We start from the raw sequence: 16,881 nt of genomic DNA, 5'->3' as shown, positions 1-16,881 counted from the left end.
GTTTCCAGAAAGATCTCTTGTTGAGGATGCTTTAAACTTTCAGTATTTGATATAGTGCTAGGCACAGTGAATGAGCGTTAATGAAGTTGTGCTCTGAAGTGCCCATGGAGAAATCATTCATCCAAATCAGTATATTCAATGGTAGCAGTAGTTGAAATATAAAGAGTGAGTCACATTTGGGTTTTAGTTTAATAAAAACGTCATATTAAATTCTAAACCCAAAGAACTTGTTTCAAAGAGTTGACTTTAAATACAAAGTATATAGCTTAATGTTAAGGTTAGACAATTGTTTCCAGCTCGCGTGCGTACTCAATGAACTGCTCAGACAGCTCCTTAGATGGCATATGGTGGTCCTCTGTTTTCTTCTCTTCAATTGCATCAAAGTAGTAGAAGTTGTCCAATTTCAAATTCCAGTTTCGCTGAAATAAAAACAAAAAAACTCAATTTCAGCTAAAAAAAATGTAATTTAGGTGTATTTTAATATGCTTGGTTATAATCAATGCAGGCAATGTGAACAAGTTAAGATAAAAATGAAATAAAATCTGCACAAGCCAGAGCTTAAGTTGAATGTATCAGCAAAAATGATACTTCTGAAATCTTCTTTCCCATTATTCTAATCCCAGGCATGAACAGAATAATTAATAGACCCGTTCATTTCTACATTATGCACTACACGTGGTATTATTTGATGCATATTTTCCAGTATTAGTTATAAGCAAAATATTACCTGTCTGCCATAAGTCTTGGCGTCTTCCAATGAAGAGAGGTAAAGCATTTTTGCTGCCTCAGGCATTGAGATTCGCTCATAAGCCTTCTCCATGCATGCAGCAATTTCATCTCTGACAGTTGAGAGCAAAATCTCCATAAAGAAGGAGTAGTCAGGGTGTGGAACATTATCCCTGGCCAAGAAAATCTGTAAAATGAATAAAGTTATTAACAATTTACTAACCTAAAAAAATTGGACAGTGACTTTAGCACTGTGAGTCAAGGTAAAGACACATACCAAAAGACTCAGTCTTGGTCTGACCGATACAAAAGTTGAATTTTAAACTTAAATATCAGGCTAATTATTTGCAAATATGTCAGAAATAAAGCTAACAATAAGTTTTTTAATTAAATATTGTATATTTTGTTATTGAATTGAATCTTACCCTATTGTAACGGCCTTCCATTAAGTACTGCTCAATGGAAAGCGGATGTTTAATGTATGCATTATGGATTTGGTCTGGTGGAAGCAGCTCCAACTCAGTATGGAACTCAGCCACTCGGTTCTGCGAGAGCAGGTACAGAAGGTTCAACCCCAGAAGCTGATACTTGTACGGGGACTCCAGAAGACCAGTGCTAATAGAAACAAGCCCATGAAAAACCCAAGACAATCAGTGAAAATGTTTGTCTTACTTCTCATCTCCGTGCTTGCCATAGTCCAAATAATATGGTTTAAGCTGGGCAATGTATCTCTCGAAGGCAGGGATGTCTTTCTTGGCAATACTCCATTGTGCTCCAATTTCCAAGGTATCCCCTGTATTAGAAAAGTAAAAACTTAATTTTATTGAATTTTTGGTGTGCATGGAAAACTTCTCGACCAACTCACACTTTTCGGTAGGATATAGGACAAAATTATACAACATTGATTATTCCCAACAGACCAAGGATTGAAAAGTGAGCGTCAAATGAGAGGAGTTCACCACAACAGAATTTTAAAAGAGTCGTTGGCAACCCACAGATTTAAAAATTTTTAAAATGCATTGAACAGGCTGGAATAAGGAAACTTACGAGCGAGGAGGAGACATTTCTCGGAGGCAGTAGTCTGATCAGTGGGAAGGAAGACGAGTTGAGTCAATTCCACCTGCAAGAAAAGTGTATCATGACAAATTTCATATTTTGCAGTATGTACATTAATTGAACAGAGTATTGTAGAGAGAAAGTAATATGTAAATGAAATAAACAAAAATGAACTAAGACACTAAGCCTTCAAATAATGTAATGAAAGCAATGACTTGACAACATACAACACGCTACGCAAGCCGCAGCCCTAGTTTCAAGTTTCAAAATTAAGAACGACCCAAAATGGAATTGGTTTAGCTTTGAACATACCTTTAACCTTGACAAAATCTGCCCTATCTTGTCCAGATTCCTCGGTTTCACTTTCCACTCGTCATTTAGGTTTTTAAAAGAGATCGCCGCCTGTTTGTATGCGGTGGACTCCATTGCTTGCTGCTTGCTCACTGTCGGTAAATTCTGTTTACTCATCAATGGCCAATAGTGTCTAAATAGAAGTAAAGATGTCGGCGTTGTCGTTAGTTGGGCGCGAAACTCAAAATCGAAATAATATGAATCCTCCCACTTCTTCAACTTTGTTTTTTCTTGTTGGGGAGTGGACGTTCACACCATCTTCGAATTTTTCCAGAGTAAGAAAGGCAGGAAAAGGCGAGCTCATGTTTTAATTATTTACCGGGCATCGTATGTGTGTGGATCATCGAAATTAAATTAAATTCACTTTTAGAAGTAATTTTAATTTATTAACAAATTAATTGCTACAGCCAGTCAACAAATGAATTAAATGACGTTGTGGTAAATGCAAAGACACTATTACTTCATGCTTCTAATCTTCCTTTTCTCTTTGTAGACACATTCAGCTTGTACTGAAATTATGGAACTTGTATTAGAATACATGGAATATTCAAAATAGTTGCGTGTGATTAATTTTTAAATATATTAAATCATTTTTTTATTTCAACCACAAACAACCTTTGCACTAAAATTTAATATTGATTAAAACAAAAAACATTTTTCCTAAATTAAATATTCAAAGGGACAATGGGTGGGTCTGAGATAGGATTGTCAACTCGTGTGTCCTCTAATGAGTTTCCAAACTCTCATAACATTTTCCACTTTAAAATTGAGATCACACATGAGGTGACAAAATGCCTTTCTCAGACCCACCCAATATTACGCACATTGATACAAAAATTATCTCTATAATTTAAATACATAACGATTTTGGCAAATGTCGGAAAGATCAATCTAAAGATTTAAAAAAACGCTGAAGTCGTTTCTTGCGAGTTCAACCATATAGTTATAGATCAAGATAATATTTAATATTTTATGAGTCTCAAAGGAGAACATAGCTTATTCAGTCTAAATAATTTATTTAAATTGAAAAAATCATATATCCGCTTTAAGGGCCCGACGATTTTCTTTATTAATATTCATTCTACAGCTTGCTATTCAAGAGCTCTACACGTTACGTGACACCAAATTGAAACCAAAAGAGGAAAACAAAGAAGAGTTTTCATATTTGAACACATTTTGGATTTGGCCTGCGTTTTAATGCGCTCTCTAAATCACTATTAAATTACAGATATTATGTATTCTTGTTTCTATCCAACATATTTAAGAAAGTGCTCGAATTTGGAATTATTGCAGAATCAGGAGACAAAAACAGTATGTAGTTCGCATACATATATACTTACTTCTAGGATCAAACCTGATGACTTCTAATTTATCACCTAGTCTTTCTCTTAAAGAAACAAATCTATGGCCGCTTACTATAGATTCCATCATAACCATAATGGTCCTGCAAGAAAAATTCGGATTAATAAATTCCATTATTGTGTTCCTGGTATTTTACAATATTGGTATGTTGTGTCACCCTATCTATTACATATTTTTTTCAAAAACTCAAAAAGACGTGACACAATAAACGTAGATATTTTATAATGTATCAATCGTAATTGTTTACTCTTCGAACTCCACTCCGCTCCACTCTTACTGACTCTTATCACTTACTTGGCTTTAACCTTTTTGCATAGGACGTTTGTAAGCAACATCTCTAGTTGCCAAAAAAGCAGTTTTCTGTTACTTCAAAATAGTAGTAGGCAAAAAAAGCAAAACGGTGAACTTTCAGTGAAACAGAGACTTCTCAAAACATGTTCGTTTTCCGCATGAGAATGGCACGCCCACATTGATTTTGATAGCAACTCACACTCACAGATGGCAGTGCAGGGGCATTTTTCGTCGTCTCGTCCTCATCACCCCCAACCACCCCTACAGTGTTGCTCGCATTTTTTTGTTTTTTTTTCAGCATTTCGTTGTTTTGTTACAAGGTGGTTGAACTACGTATATAATTTTCCAATTAAAAAAAAACATTAGAGAAACATTGCGAAAAAATTCTCTGCTATGATCTAAATCTAAATCAATCTAAATTTTAACCTTTCATTCAGGAATGATAAAATGTCATTCTATTATATAAGGATATATACTATTAATAATTAATATGCACCTGACCCTCATTATAGATCGCAGTTTTCTCAACCAAAACATAAAATATTATTTAATTTGGAGGATTCTAAGGCTAAACTAACAAAAATTGGGATCGTTAAATTTTCCATTCGCTGAAGCTGAACTATAATACATACATACATATAAGTAAGGATAAGCAAAAACACATGATTGTTGAATAATTTTTTTTATTAATTTTACACGCCCCCCCCCCACTAATCAATCATCGATTTAAAGAAAATTTTCCTATAATTGTGAAACTTCTGAAACTTGAAATAAAGTCAGGACACAGTCGTAGATTTACACAGTACCCAGGAGCACGCGCGTTTACAAATTTTAATTTATGATATTTATATTGCGCAATTTCTGGAGAAGCTGCGGAAAGTAAAATTTTTGATATACATTTAAGAATTGCTGTAGTTTTTATAAAACTGTTGGTCTTTAAATAACATAGTCGACAAAATTATTGTGAATAGGGTGTACGGATTTTAAAATGAGAAAGTATTTAAGAAGAAATAGTTTAGACTTTATTACTTTGGTAAACTTTTTACATGGTGCAAATTATTTACATTGCTCTATGTTCGTTTTGCTCAAGAACATCTTATTTCGTAGCGATCTCTTCACCTTGATTACATTTTAATCTTCTCGTTCTTCAGGTAATAACGAATGTGTGTATTTTTGGTACAATATTTTCACTGTGATTTTTAGCCATTTTACACCACTTTTCGCAAGTAAATTTATATTAACAAAACAAGATTTAGTCAACGATTCGTTTCGAAGAAATGAAAAATACAGCGAAGTTGTGTGCGATTATGAGTCTAATTAACGTAAAGTAAATCGGGCGAGGAAGGCACAAGGAAAACCATTCAAGTCGAGAGGCTAATGTTATATACTGTAACTGGCAAAATGTCGCAACTTTTGACAGTAAATCTACCCTGCGCATTTTATTATGGAATAATTTATTGCTAATTGCAATTATAACAGGGTACAGTTATAATTTAGTTTAAACGAGTCTTTCAATATACCAACTCATTGCAAAATTCTACGCGATATTACATTAATTTTGGTTGGTATTTGTTGGACTTGTCCAATAAATCATTCCCGACAAACTAAACCGATAAAACAATACATAAAGATATAGAAACTGAAGGCTGAAGATTTGAAACGAGAGCCAATAGGGAAAATTCTTTTGAAATGATAGTCTTTATAACAACAACATTGTTGCATTTTCAAAAAGGTTTGTTATTTCCTCGTCGGACACCTGGAAATTTTTAATCTGTCAAGTCATCCTTTGAGGACGTTTTTAGTCAATGTAGAAAATTGCTGTGTGGAGATGATTATGGAATTATAAATGCAATTCGTATAAAGGGCTTGATAAATTCAAATTGAGCCTTCTAATCAATATTATTTAGTATCACTAAATTCGCGTGAAACTGAGAATTTTATATTAATGTCCAATTTCAATTATTCTCTTAGCGAGCGCTCGCCATGTCCTTTTTTCTACAGAGCACATTAGAATTATGTTCATAATAAATTGCAAAGAGTATGTAATACAAGTGTGAAAATTATTAGACTCAACCAAATGGGCGATAAGTATAGTGCAAGGGTTGCATCCACTCAACTAACTTAATCGTTTTGTTGGTTGCCTTCTCGTCATTGCTTTTCGTAGACTAGTGGAAGATCGAGCCTTGTCGATGTTTTGATATGTTATTGACTTAAAAAAGTTTTCCCGTATCACCAAAAATTTAATTTACATCTTTATAGTTGATTCCTTTTAAATATCGTGTGTGTGGGTGTGTTGGATAACAGGAAACGATTTTCTGAGTAAAATCATCATCATAGCGCGTGTTGAATTTTTGGAATTTTCGACTTTGAACAAGCGTGCATAGCAAGCGCGTAAAATTTCTAGAATCGCATTTGGATAAAATTCATTGCGCAACAAAATCCGTCCGAAATTTCAAATTCTCTTTACCTTTGTTTAAGCACAAAAATTCAATCAGCGCGTACATAAATATGCATAAATACATTTCGCTTATTTTGCACCAAGACGAGTGCAGCGTATAGAAATGGTTCACAATCAAATTGCTTGTAGAAGACGAAACTCTATTTTTAAGTTAATATATTGCTTATAACCTTACCACACCGCGGATAAAAAGTCTGCAATTTATTTTAATATATAAGGATTTATAACAATTTGGTCGAGCTAGCGAGTTGACAAGTCGAATCGACGTCGATAAATCAATCGCCCAGCGATGCTTATTCAAAGTTAAAGAGCAACGAGAGGGAAAGATTTCTCTACGTTTTGTCACCTTCCATGAGAAGCAGGCTGCTGGCAACATTACATAAGGAGCAAATATTCGGATTTATTATACTAACAAAGTAAAAGGTATGATTTTCAGCAAACCCAATTATTAAATCGGAAATTTTGTGCAACGCGCTATATTTACAAAGTTTTCCAATTTAAATTTTACTACAAAGCTCATGATACTGATTAGTTTGATTTAATTCTGTGAAAAACAGACAAATCAAAAAATCAGAAAACTGGCATTATTTATTTGAAGAGGTGGAAATTGTTCCAGCACAGCCCATCTTAATTCTGCTTGAAAGCATTCACACTGAAAATCTTTCGATTAAAATAGCGAAGGCAGCAACACGTAGAGAAACGGAGCGAGAAAATTTGGAGCGCATAAACCGATTTTTGGAGAAGGGGCTGCCGCCATCGTCCAACCGACAACGCACGTACGCACGCACACTCTGGGGCACTCAAAGGTGTTCACAGGTGCGTTGACTCGTCGTCACTCACTGGTTGCGATGGCTGCCCCTTGTCCTAGAGGAACTCCTCTCTGGTCTCTCTAGTCCTGTGGCGGGCGGCCGGCGGCCGCACCGCTACCGAGGCCGACGTGCTCACAGTCGTTGAGTCGTCTTCGTCCGACTTGACCGACACGTCCGACGCCACCGGCGTCTGCTTTGCCTCCACTCGCGACTTGCTGCGCCGCTTGCGGATGGCTGGCACCACGGCTGATGACGGCGCCGTCGTCGTCGTGCTTGACGAGTCGCCGCCGCCGCTGCGGTTCGACCGAGTCGACCGTGGGTTATCGTCTTCAGACACGGCTGGTGTGGTGGCCGTGCTGCTTCCGTTAATCGAGCCTAGCCGTTCAGACACGTTGCCCAGCATTTCCTCGAGCCGCGCCGCCCGCTGTCCTAACCGCTGCAGCTCCAGTCGCACGTCCACCTTGAAATAAATGATTAAATTTGAGGTCAAATACAGACCAAGGAAGCAAAAGCGATTGTTTTTTTTTCAAAAGCGAGAAATGTAAAAGAATTTGACATGTAACGCAGCACCAAATATTAACAAACCATAATTGTTATAGTTTGGGAACTTAATTTTTAAGATCTGTTCTATGTAAAATTAAATCCTACTGTTCTTTTGTACTGTAGCAAAAATGACTGGTTGAAGAAACAAAGCATAAATTAACCGGTTTCGCTATTTTTTATAGTTTGTAAATTCTGAAAGTTAAAATTTTCTAATACCAAGTGTTAGCAAACAAATTTAGCATTGAATTGGCTGTAATAATATAGCTTTTAACTGAATAAAATTTTATTGAATAAAATAATGACCCAGTATGGCACCAATAAAAGTTTCCATAAATGTTATTCCTGTGTTTGTCTCCAATTAGTTGAAGTCAAAAGAAATGAGAACAGTCCAGTGAATGCTTATTTGAATATTATAATATTATGCACTTTCCTTTTTTAACTGGAGCGTTGCAAAGCTCTAAACCAACTACCAACAACGAAAATTTTAAAGGCTCCAAATCACGCGAACCTTAAATTCAGCTATGGAAGTCAAAAGAAGTTGGAGCTCAGGAGCGGGAAGCGGTGCCACGATTGGGGCCACGACAGTTGTTGGTGCCGCAGCGACGGCGCTGGGCGCAAAGCTGGCTGTCGTTGTTGACGCCTCCGAGAGCTTCTGTTCGCTGGACCGCAGAATGCCACTGTCGTTGCTCTCGGCCTTGCGCAGGGCGCTTCGCGCCGCTGCTCGACGCTCTTCCACCTGCATCAATATGTGAGATGCTCAAATTATGCTTATATATTTTGGATGTATAAAAATAGAAGAAAACTGTAAAGATCCCTGGAAATATAACGTTTAAAAGCACATTCAAAAGAATTTTAATTTAAAATTTCATTAAAGATATTTTTCTAAATTAAAATGTATTGTTAAGGGCAATGCTTCTTTACTGCAAAAGGGCATGGTCTGGTAAACTCAGTTTTAGCCCAAAAGGAAAATTATGTTGGGTTTGACAGTTTAAATCATATAGGTAAGGCGCAAAAGGCTACGTTTTATTTCCTTTCGAAAGATAAAACAACGCAGTGCTATTGTTTGAATTAAATAGGAGACCGAAGCATTTATTTACTTCAAGTATTTTACACGTACAATTATTTTTTTTTATCAAAATCATGCCACTTGCCAACCAGGCTTTCAAAATTTACACACGATAAAAAAGACATAAAATTAAATTTATCATAAAAAGCACTTTTTTAGTTTGATATTTTAAATATTCCTTTTCTTTTAATTCCGTCTCAGTCCAATTGGAGTAATAACCCATTAATAGCGTTTTTTTCACCTCGACAATCTCGTCGATCGTGTCCTGTCGTGCGGCAGAGGTGGTGGCTCGCTGCGGCGGCGTCGTCTGCTTAGGAAACACCTTGTTGCCGGATCCGCCGGTGGGCGGCGTGGGCGCCGGCCGCTCCTTGGCACTGGGGGCGCGGCCCTCCTTGTCGGAGGATTCGGCTCCGCTGCTGGCGCTGCCCAGCAGCCGGCCCCAGCGGGTGGCGGCCCGCGACGGCGCCGCGGGCGCCACCGATGTGGTCGTCGCCACCACGAGGCACTGCTCCTCCTGGGCCGAGCCGAGCCGCGTGCTGCACGCGCTTTCCGAGTCGCTGGCACCACCCCCGCCTCCCCTCTCGACGTCGGGGGTGGCCACCGGGGTCATGGTCCCCGCGTGGTTGCTGCCCGCCGTGCTGGCGCCGGCCGTGCCACGGCGGAACTTGGAGAAAATTTTACGTACTAAGTGGTCCTGGTTGTGGTCCAGCTGGGGCTCGTTTTTCCGGCGCTCGGCGAGCTCCCTTTCTCGCCGCACGTCGGCTACTTTGCGGAAGATCAGCTGAAATAGGACGAGACATACAAATTGATTTAACGGAAAAAGATTTGCACAGTGTGCCACTAGAAATAAATTATCTGTTTGGCAGTAAAAATTTATAATGGAATTCAGTTCCTCACCCGATGCCTTAGATTGTAGGTCAAAAGAAGGTTGCGGGCAAATGAGTTGGCAAACGCTTGATAGAAGTCTAGCACCTCTAGCAGTTTGTCTCGTTTGATTGTGTGGAGATCACAGTAAGTAAGAGCGCGAACATTCGCGGCAGACTGGCCAACCCCGCCATCCTTCCAGAATGCGTCGCCGAATACGTCACCCTTTCCTAAGATTCATGATTTTTTTCATAATTTTAGCAAATTTGGTTTGATAATTAATTGAAGCCGTATTTAGCTGAAAATACCTCTTAACTTAATTTATGTTCTAACTCAGCAAGTTCACTTTTTTAGAATATACGGCTAGAGGATCGAACAAAACAAATTAAATAGTAAAATCTGGATTGTGAGATAAAATGAAATTTTAAACCTCGATTGTGGAGTATATTCGCACTGCTAGGTTTTTTACACAACAACCCTGTGCAAACAAACTAGAGAGAGGAAAAAGAGAAGAGGAATGTCGGACAATCATTACTCAAGGCCTAAATTCGAGTTATGCAACCATTGCCGACAGTTGCGGCGAGCAGGTTGCATAATCCGTTGTGACCGCAGGCGCGCTGAAATACATACCGAGGATGGCAACAACTTCATCATCCTGGATGACCTCGAGGGAGCCGGTGACGATGAAACAGAGGCTGTCTATGCTCTCGCCCGTGTGATACAAAAGATCACCAGGCGCTGAGTGGCTCATGGAAAAGTGCATGGCGAGGGCCCGCAGGCAGCCGTCGCTGGCCAGCCTGAAGGCGGGGTGCTCGTTGAACACTTTGCGATTCAAGTGCACGCAGATGTCGGCCTTCATGTCTTTGGGACAGTAGTTGAGCACCTGGGCAGCGACGAGGCAATAACAGACAACAATGAAATCCAATCAGAGAGGCAGAGTCATTGCGGCGAGAGGAAGTGATCGAATATGCATTAAATTAGGAAGAGCAGAGAAAAGGGAGCGAGAGTGATAAAGAGAGTATCTGTGCCTCGGTCAGTTAATTAGCGGAGAACTCTCGAGTCTCATGCAAATCATGCTGAGAGTGCATGAGATGGGCTAGCAATAAATCACTCGTTCCGTTCTTGCGCTCTGCATCGGCCAGCGCTCGCCCCGAATTAGTTAAATGGAAAGCAAAATGCGCACAGATAGATGGATGGATAAATGAGCTCCGATTAATAACCACGCGGCACTCTCTCTTTCGCATCCATCAAACCAAATTAGCCAGAGGCTATTTATACTTTTAATTAGATGGCTAAGGCGCACACAACGAGCCTGTTCTTTGTTTTCTAACACACCGACTCCACCACTCGTGCGGTCCGTTGTACTAAGTTTGAACCGATTTTTCGGACCGAGAGTGCTTTCACTTCCCCAAAAGACCACCTTTTTGAGTCTAGACCTTTTTTAAAAAAATCTTAGGTCATAGGTTGATACGAAAAGCAGCAATGGTTTAAGATAGTCACATGAAGGCATCTTCCGAGTGTACACGTAAATTTCGTTTACAAACACACACATATTACGTAGGGAACAGTTATTTATTGAAACACAGAGAGAAGCACAAATGCAAGATTTGCTACAACTATCAGGGTGTCACTTTGCCAGGAACATGCTTAGGGGAGTGTGTGCATGTATTTGCAAATGGGAGAATTTTCTGAGAGGGGATAATACGTTCGAGGTCATGCATCCGATCTTCAACCATTGGAAATTTCAACTCGAACAAAACGACCTCAACAGCAAGTGAATTTTAAATTCCCAATGATCGCTTCGTTCTACTTTCTAGAGTTGCCGTTCAAAGGGACAGTTGTATATCATGTATGTCACAAGAGTTCAACATCCATTGCAATGGGGGATACAAATGCAGATGCATGCAGGGATTTGGTGTGTATTTAACAGCATTATAATGTGTTCTGTTGCGTGGGTGTCGTATAGTGATATGCGTGGCGTGTTTCGGATGCTGCAAATTTCTGCAAAATTTATACAAGTTGGTCACTGCAGCAAGACTTTTATGTTTATTGACTATAAAATTTTGTACAAAAAAACTGAGCTGGTCGTCACGAACAAACAAGTTTTGGTAAGCCGTGTTTGGCAAAACAAGTCAAAATAAAAAGTATGTATGGAATTGTATTTACGGAAGTGACGGAGGCAGGTGAGTCATTGGAATAATATAACAATTTGCCAGTCTATTAGCGTGTGATTGCCGGACTAGAACGTCACATGCCTACTGGATTTTGATTGCTTATGTTACAATCGAGCAAAAATGAAAATAGGCGCTTAGCATTTCTATGGAAATCGCAAATTTCAAAACTACTGAAAAGGAGAGACGTGGCGAAGCGCAAATCGATTGTACCGCCAACCGCCTCTTATGGAATAATATAATTTGCAGTCTATTGTCGAGAGGTGTCTGCGGTAAAATTTCTAGTTTTTTAAGTCACACTAGATTAAAGAAACATGTGATATAACGATAAAATAGGTTTGGTATATAAATAAGTAAATAGGAGATTCAGATATATAGCAAACACTGAAATAAAATCTGAGAGTAGGCAATCAAAATACAAATCAAGGATTCGTTAGTAGAATAATTTTCCAGCTACCTCCGTCAATTCCGTCGACTCAAGCATCTCAGGCACATTTCCGCCACCGTCCCCGCTAAGGCTGCCATTCGCCTTGAAGCTTCGGGCCTGAAATGTGTAGCACACAAATCGAGCAACACGTCTCAACCTCCCAAAACATGCAAAACAGCAGCGCTGGATGATTGTTTGGAATCTCCAACACGAATAACGTGTCACACAACAGACATATATAGTATAATTTGTTTTAAAAGTGGTGAAATAATATATCTATGGGCCGGGTCTAAAATGTATTCGAGTTGCAATGGATGTATCAAGGAAGAACAGCGCTAGCAACAACAATCGTCTCAACTTTTGCGTTTGCCAGTGATTTTCCAGGAAGCTGTTCGTGACATATATGGTGTCTGTATCATGTTTTTATTTTGTTCCGGGATAGTGTGTGGCTGTGAAAGACGGGAAGGGTCGACAGGAAGGCAAGTAAGAAAGAGAATCTTGTCCGAGAAAGAGTGAGACCAAAAATAGGTGATCTTTAGTCGGGGAGGTAGAATCGGAGCCGGAGGAGCGCCCCAAATTTGACCGACCTGATTTACCTTATCCGTGTCCAAGCCCTTGGTCATGGCCCACGTGGAGACGACGTAGTCCATAACCCGTTCTGATAGCGCCTTCGGCACCTCGTGCAGCTTCATGAACTCGCGCACGTTGTTCAACATATCGTGGTACTTGGCAGTGGCTGATGTCATTTGCTGAATGATGGTGGTCACGTGACCGAAGATTGTGGCGTAGAGTAAGGCTAAACAGGAGGATCTCAGCGTTAATCATTAGCAAAAAACCACAATTTACATATCGGTTGTCACAAAATAAATTTTGAAGATGTTCTGCAACTAGATAAATTAATTTCTCTAAAAACAGCACTAGAGCATCGATAATTCTTTTACAGTTTGAATTTATTCGAAAAATGTTCAGTAGAGTTGTCATAGAGATTTCTAATATATAGCAGACAGAATAAAAATTCGGTTCTTACCAGCGATGATCATCATACAGATGGTGAAGATTTTCTCGTTATCGGTTTCGGCGGCTACGTTGCCGAAGCCGACACTGGTCATGCAGGTCATAGTGAAGTAGAGGGCCGTCACGTACATGGTCTTGCGCGTCGGCCCATTGACCAGCTCTGGAGCATTTGAATCGTTGGACCAGATGTACGAGTAGGGGCTCTGTGTGACGTTAGCCAGCTTCCATAGCCAGCTGTATTGTATACCGTTATCGGCGTCCGACCGCCCTATTGAGTACCAGATGCACGCTAGCCAGTGTGCAACCAGCATGTAAAAACATAATAGCAATATCAACATGGCAGCGCCGTATTCGAGATATCGGTCCAGCTTTCTTACGACTCGTCCCAGTCGTAAGAGTCGAACCACTTTCAACGCACTGAAAAGGCTTCCAATTCCCTGAAACAGTCGATGCGAACACCGTGTGGTTGTTTCTCGTATGCACAACAGTAGCTTGACAAATTGGGGTCTTAATATGCATACATTTTGTCTTCAATCGGCAGACTGCTCCGATTTTTGGCATGACTCGCTTAGTTAAAACAAGCCAAATGACCGGAGCAGTCATTGCGATTCGAAAAATAAACACTCGTGTGTGTTTTTTTTATATTTGCAAAATGCAGGAAAGTTAAATATATTTGATACATTAAACGCATTCCGTTTCATTAGCGCGAGCAAAACATTTAAGTTATTCTAACAGTGAGGAGGTGGAGGAATAATTTAGAGTTTAGTCACATCAAAAGGAATCCTGATCCGAGAAAAGACTAAACGCGAGCGGGAGAGGAGGAGAGGCCGTTTGGCCAGGGAATAAACACACTCAGACTATTATACGGACTCGTTCGCCTGGAATATCGATTTTGTCTTGCCAAGGTGAGTCGGGAAGAAGACAACGCTGCTTTTTGAACGCATTGCGCATAGTGTTTCACTTGTATGGACGAAGCACAGGAAAACGAAGTAACAAAACTTAAAATGAAGCAGAACGTTGAATGACCTTGAAAAGAATTTATTATAGCATTAATGTTATAGAGTTTAAAATTTATTAATTTGTGGATTTGATTAAACTGTGCTTTGTTTATTTAGTCCAGAATTAGTATTTAGTTTTAAAAGAGTCAATTTATTTATTTATCATTGGATAAACGGTTAAAATACATTTTATCATATTTTCTAGTTATTATTTGTGACTAAACTCCGCCTTACACCATTGAACCACATCTCCCGAGGTGTAACGCCAAAATATGTGTGAGGTTTTAAGAGTACCAAACCAACATCAATAACATTAATTACTTGAATAATACTGAAGGTTGTTGGTACAGTAATATGTATAAAGGCTAAATCAATAGTTCTGATTGCTGATAGTATATAATATTTTCAAAATAAAATAAAACATTCAGCAGGCAACATTGAAAAGAGCAACACATTTATTCCGTTGGTTTCGAACTTAATTTAAATCGGCCAGGGTGGGTAAAAAGGTTGATTACGTAGAGTATATAATATAAAACAGAAACACCCACACATAATACAAGTGAATAACACTTATCCGAGGAGAGTGGAAATAATGCGAGTCATAAAGGGCAAGACGCGATTAGTAACAAAATAAGATGCAGTAGTTGTTCTTATTTTAGTAATTTAGATATTTTAATACGTTGACGGAACGACGCCAGATATTTAATTTACTAACACGAAAAGTGAGCCAATCTCTATGGTACGAGAGTATGTGTGAGTGCGATTGACTTTACCGATCATGTAAGAAATCTACTTTCATATAGAGACTTCAAAATGAACCAAATGGTGTATGTGTGTGTCGTGGTGCTTACGCAGGCACTGCAAACACAATCTGTCTCAGCTACACCTCGAAACAAGGGCCCGATAATGCAGGCTTAGTTAGAGTTAGGAGGGGAAATGGTATAAATAAGTTCCAAAAGAATAGACGAGCATCGCAAACAACTCGGTCGGCGCCGATTTCGGGCGCCGGCTGGCTTTGTTGCTGTGCAAAATCGCCTTCGTAAAAAGTTAGGATCAGAGGCGAGGGATGGGGTGAGAATGTTGTCGCGAAACAATCAAGATTAAGAGAGATAAAGAGAATAACTCAAATGTTTTGTGCGATATCATTAGACTTTATCCGAACTTCGACTGTTACAGATGGTCGGAACGACGAATTTCGTTCAGGGCGGCGGATTCCGCTAAGGAATCCGCCAGCACACCAGGAAATTCGCGGTACCGGCCATCGCTTTAGCAAAGCCTGTTAGTCAAATGCGGAATACGACGCTAAAACCTTGTTGAAAATTACTTTTCTCATGACAATTTGAAATTGCTATTTAGATTAGTAGGTCTCTCTGAAACATTGAACTTGCGATTAAATCGTACTGCCCTTATATCTATTATTATAATAAAAGGCAAAATCGAACAAACTTTTAATTTGAAAAAGCTAAAAAAAATTAATTATAAGGACTGAAAAGTGATTGATATTTAACGGGCCGTGACGTAGCAGAGCTCATTCAATCAGCCTTCTGCAACGCCACGGGCTCGAAAATACCGCTGTAATAATATGCCAATCCTCAAGGGGAAATTGATCGATCTTGATAGAATCAGTAAGAGAAAGGAATCAATCGAGGAAACAGAGGCGATGAATTGTATAAAAAACGTATCGTAGAAAAAAGGAAGCGAGAAAGAAGTGTTCATGGAGCTAAGAGTTCATCATGCACAAACAGTCCAAATCGAAAAGAGACAGTGAAATGAATGGTATGCGAAGAGATCAAAAATGCATAAAGCCGAACCAGTTAGGGGAAAGAGAGGCATAGCACTTACATAATATAAAATCATGCCAATCAGTCAGTCTTAGCATGCTAATCTAAGAGTAACAATAGAGCCAAGCCACCGCGGCACTAGCATCAATCTCTTCGAGTTTTAGTAATATGTACAAGCAGGCATTTCGCAGTTAATTCATTTAAGACAGTACGCAAAATTAAGTAAATTTGAATTTCTACTTATATTTTGCGACTTGCCAGGGATTTGCACGGTTGCATATTATTTTTTAAAGAAATTTATGTTTTGAGTAGAAATAGTTTTGGTAGTTTTATCGTAGACCCTGGCGACCTAAACAACAATGTAGGTAAATTTGTTGCCATTTTTATGATTTAAAACAAAATCGGCACTCACGACTTGTCAACTTTTTTGTCACTTCAAATTGAAAAACGAAAAAGGAAATAAAGATTCCCTAAAGTTAGCATAGCAAATTGGCGTAGTTCCCGAACATATGCTTTGCGAAGTATTTCTCTGCCTAGAACTAAACCAGAGTGAAGTGGGACGTTCTAAGAAACTCCAGTAGTCAGTTCATTTAAATTAACCGAAAGTAGTAGAAGCGGTTTGCTCTGTTTAAAATGAAATTAGGATGACACAGTAGTTTTAGAACACATAAGAGGAAAAGGGCTGAGTGTTCCACTTTGCGAAACTCATTTTTTAATCTCCTTGATTTATCTTGCTTTACATGCCAACTTGATCGTTTAACGCTGGTTTAGTTAAGTTTGGAGAGACAAAAACTTACCTTTCGTGCATACACCATCCTCAAAAACACATATTCTAGAGTCCGACGCAGCCGCTGCAAGGGCTCCGCTTTTATGTACAGCATGCGGTTAAAATTACAACGCGCGACCCAAATATTGAGTGTACAGGCTGATTGGCGAATAATCCACTCGAAAATCACCGCTTGAT

General features: G+C 39.1%; 3 protein-coding genes across 12 annotated transcripts in view; all 3 read right to left on the bottom strand.

The window, feature by feature from the left end:
• Positions 1-205: 205 nt before the first annotated feature.
• Positions 206-2,237, bottom strand: Rpn12 (regulatory particle non-ATPase 12). Its single transcript, XM_065488409.1, has 6 exons — positions 2,095-2,237; positions 1,774-1,846; positions 1,399-1,519; positions 1,152-1,341; positions 728-913; positions 206-419 (listed from the first exon to the last, which is right to left on the bottom strand). Exons 1-6 carry the CDS (start codon positions 2,206-2,208, stop codon positions 279-281), a joined length of 825 nt encoding a protein of 274 aa, XP_065344481.1. The 5' UTR covers positions 2,209-2,237; the 3' UTR covers positions 206-278.
• Positions 2,238-2,497: 260 nt separating this feature from the next.
• Positions 2,498-3,949, bottom strand: mRpL33 (mitochondrial ribosomal protein L33). Its single transcript, XM_065489123.1, has 3 exons — positions 3,790-3,949; positions 3,474-3,577; positions 2,498-2,642 (listed from the first exon to the last, which is right to left on the bottom strand). Exons 1-3 carry the CDS (start codon positions 3,828-3,830, stop codon positions 2,590-2,592), a joined length of 198 nt encoding a protein of 65 aa, XP_065345195.1. The 5' UTR covers positions 3,831-3,949; the 3' UTR covers positions 2,498-2,589.
• An 836-nt stretch (positions 3,950-4,785) lies between these two features.
• eag (ether a go-go) overlaps positions 4,786-16,881 on the bottom strand; it is a 75,722-nt gene continuing 63,626 nt past the window's right edge. For 5 of the 10 annotated variants that reach the window (XM_065492035.1, XM_065492039.1, XM_065492038.1 and 2 more), the window contains 8 exons: positions 13,152-13,575; positions 12,712-12,920; positions 12,155-12,241; positions 10,157-10,409; positions 9,560-9,756; positions 8,904-9,443; positions 8,105-8,332; positions 4,786-7,513 (listed from right to left, as the gene is read on the bottom strand). In XM_065492035.1, the coding sequence (XP_065348107.1) occupies positions 7,109-7,513; positions 8,105-8,332; positions 8,904-9,443; positions 9,560-9,756; positions 10,157-10,409; positions 12,155-12,241; positions 12,712-12,920; positions 13,152-13,575 (2,343 nt within the window). In that variant the 3' untranslated portion in view covers positions 4,786-7,108. The remainder of the gene's footprint in view (positions 7,514-8,104; positions 8,333-8,903; positions 9,444-9,559; positions 9,757-10,156; positions 10,410-12,154; positions 12,242-12,711; positions 12,921-13,151; positions 13,576-16,881) is intronic. The other 5 variants (XM_065492042.1, XM_065492043.1, XM_065492044.1 and 2 more) reach the window with 3 other exon arrangements.

Source organism: Cloeon dipterum, chromosome 4 (assembly GCF_949628265.1).
Source record: "Cloeon dipterum chromosome 4, ieCloDipt1.1, whole genome shotgun sequence".
Taxonomy (NCBI): Eukaryota; Metazoa; Arthropoda; class Insecta; order Ephemeroptera; family Baetidae; genus Cloeon; species Cloeon dipterum.
Note: the sequence above shows the minus strand (reverse complement) of the source record. Positions and strands in the feature narration are given on the sequence as shown.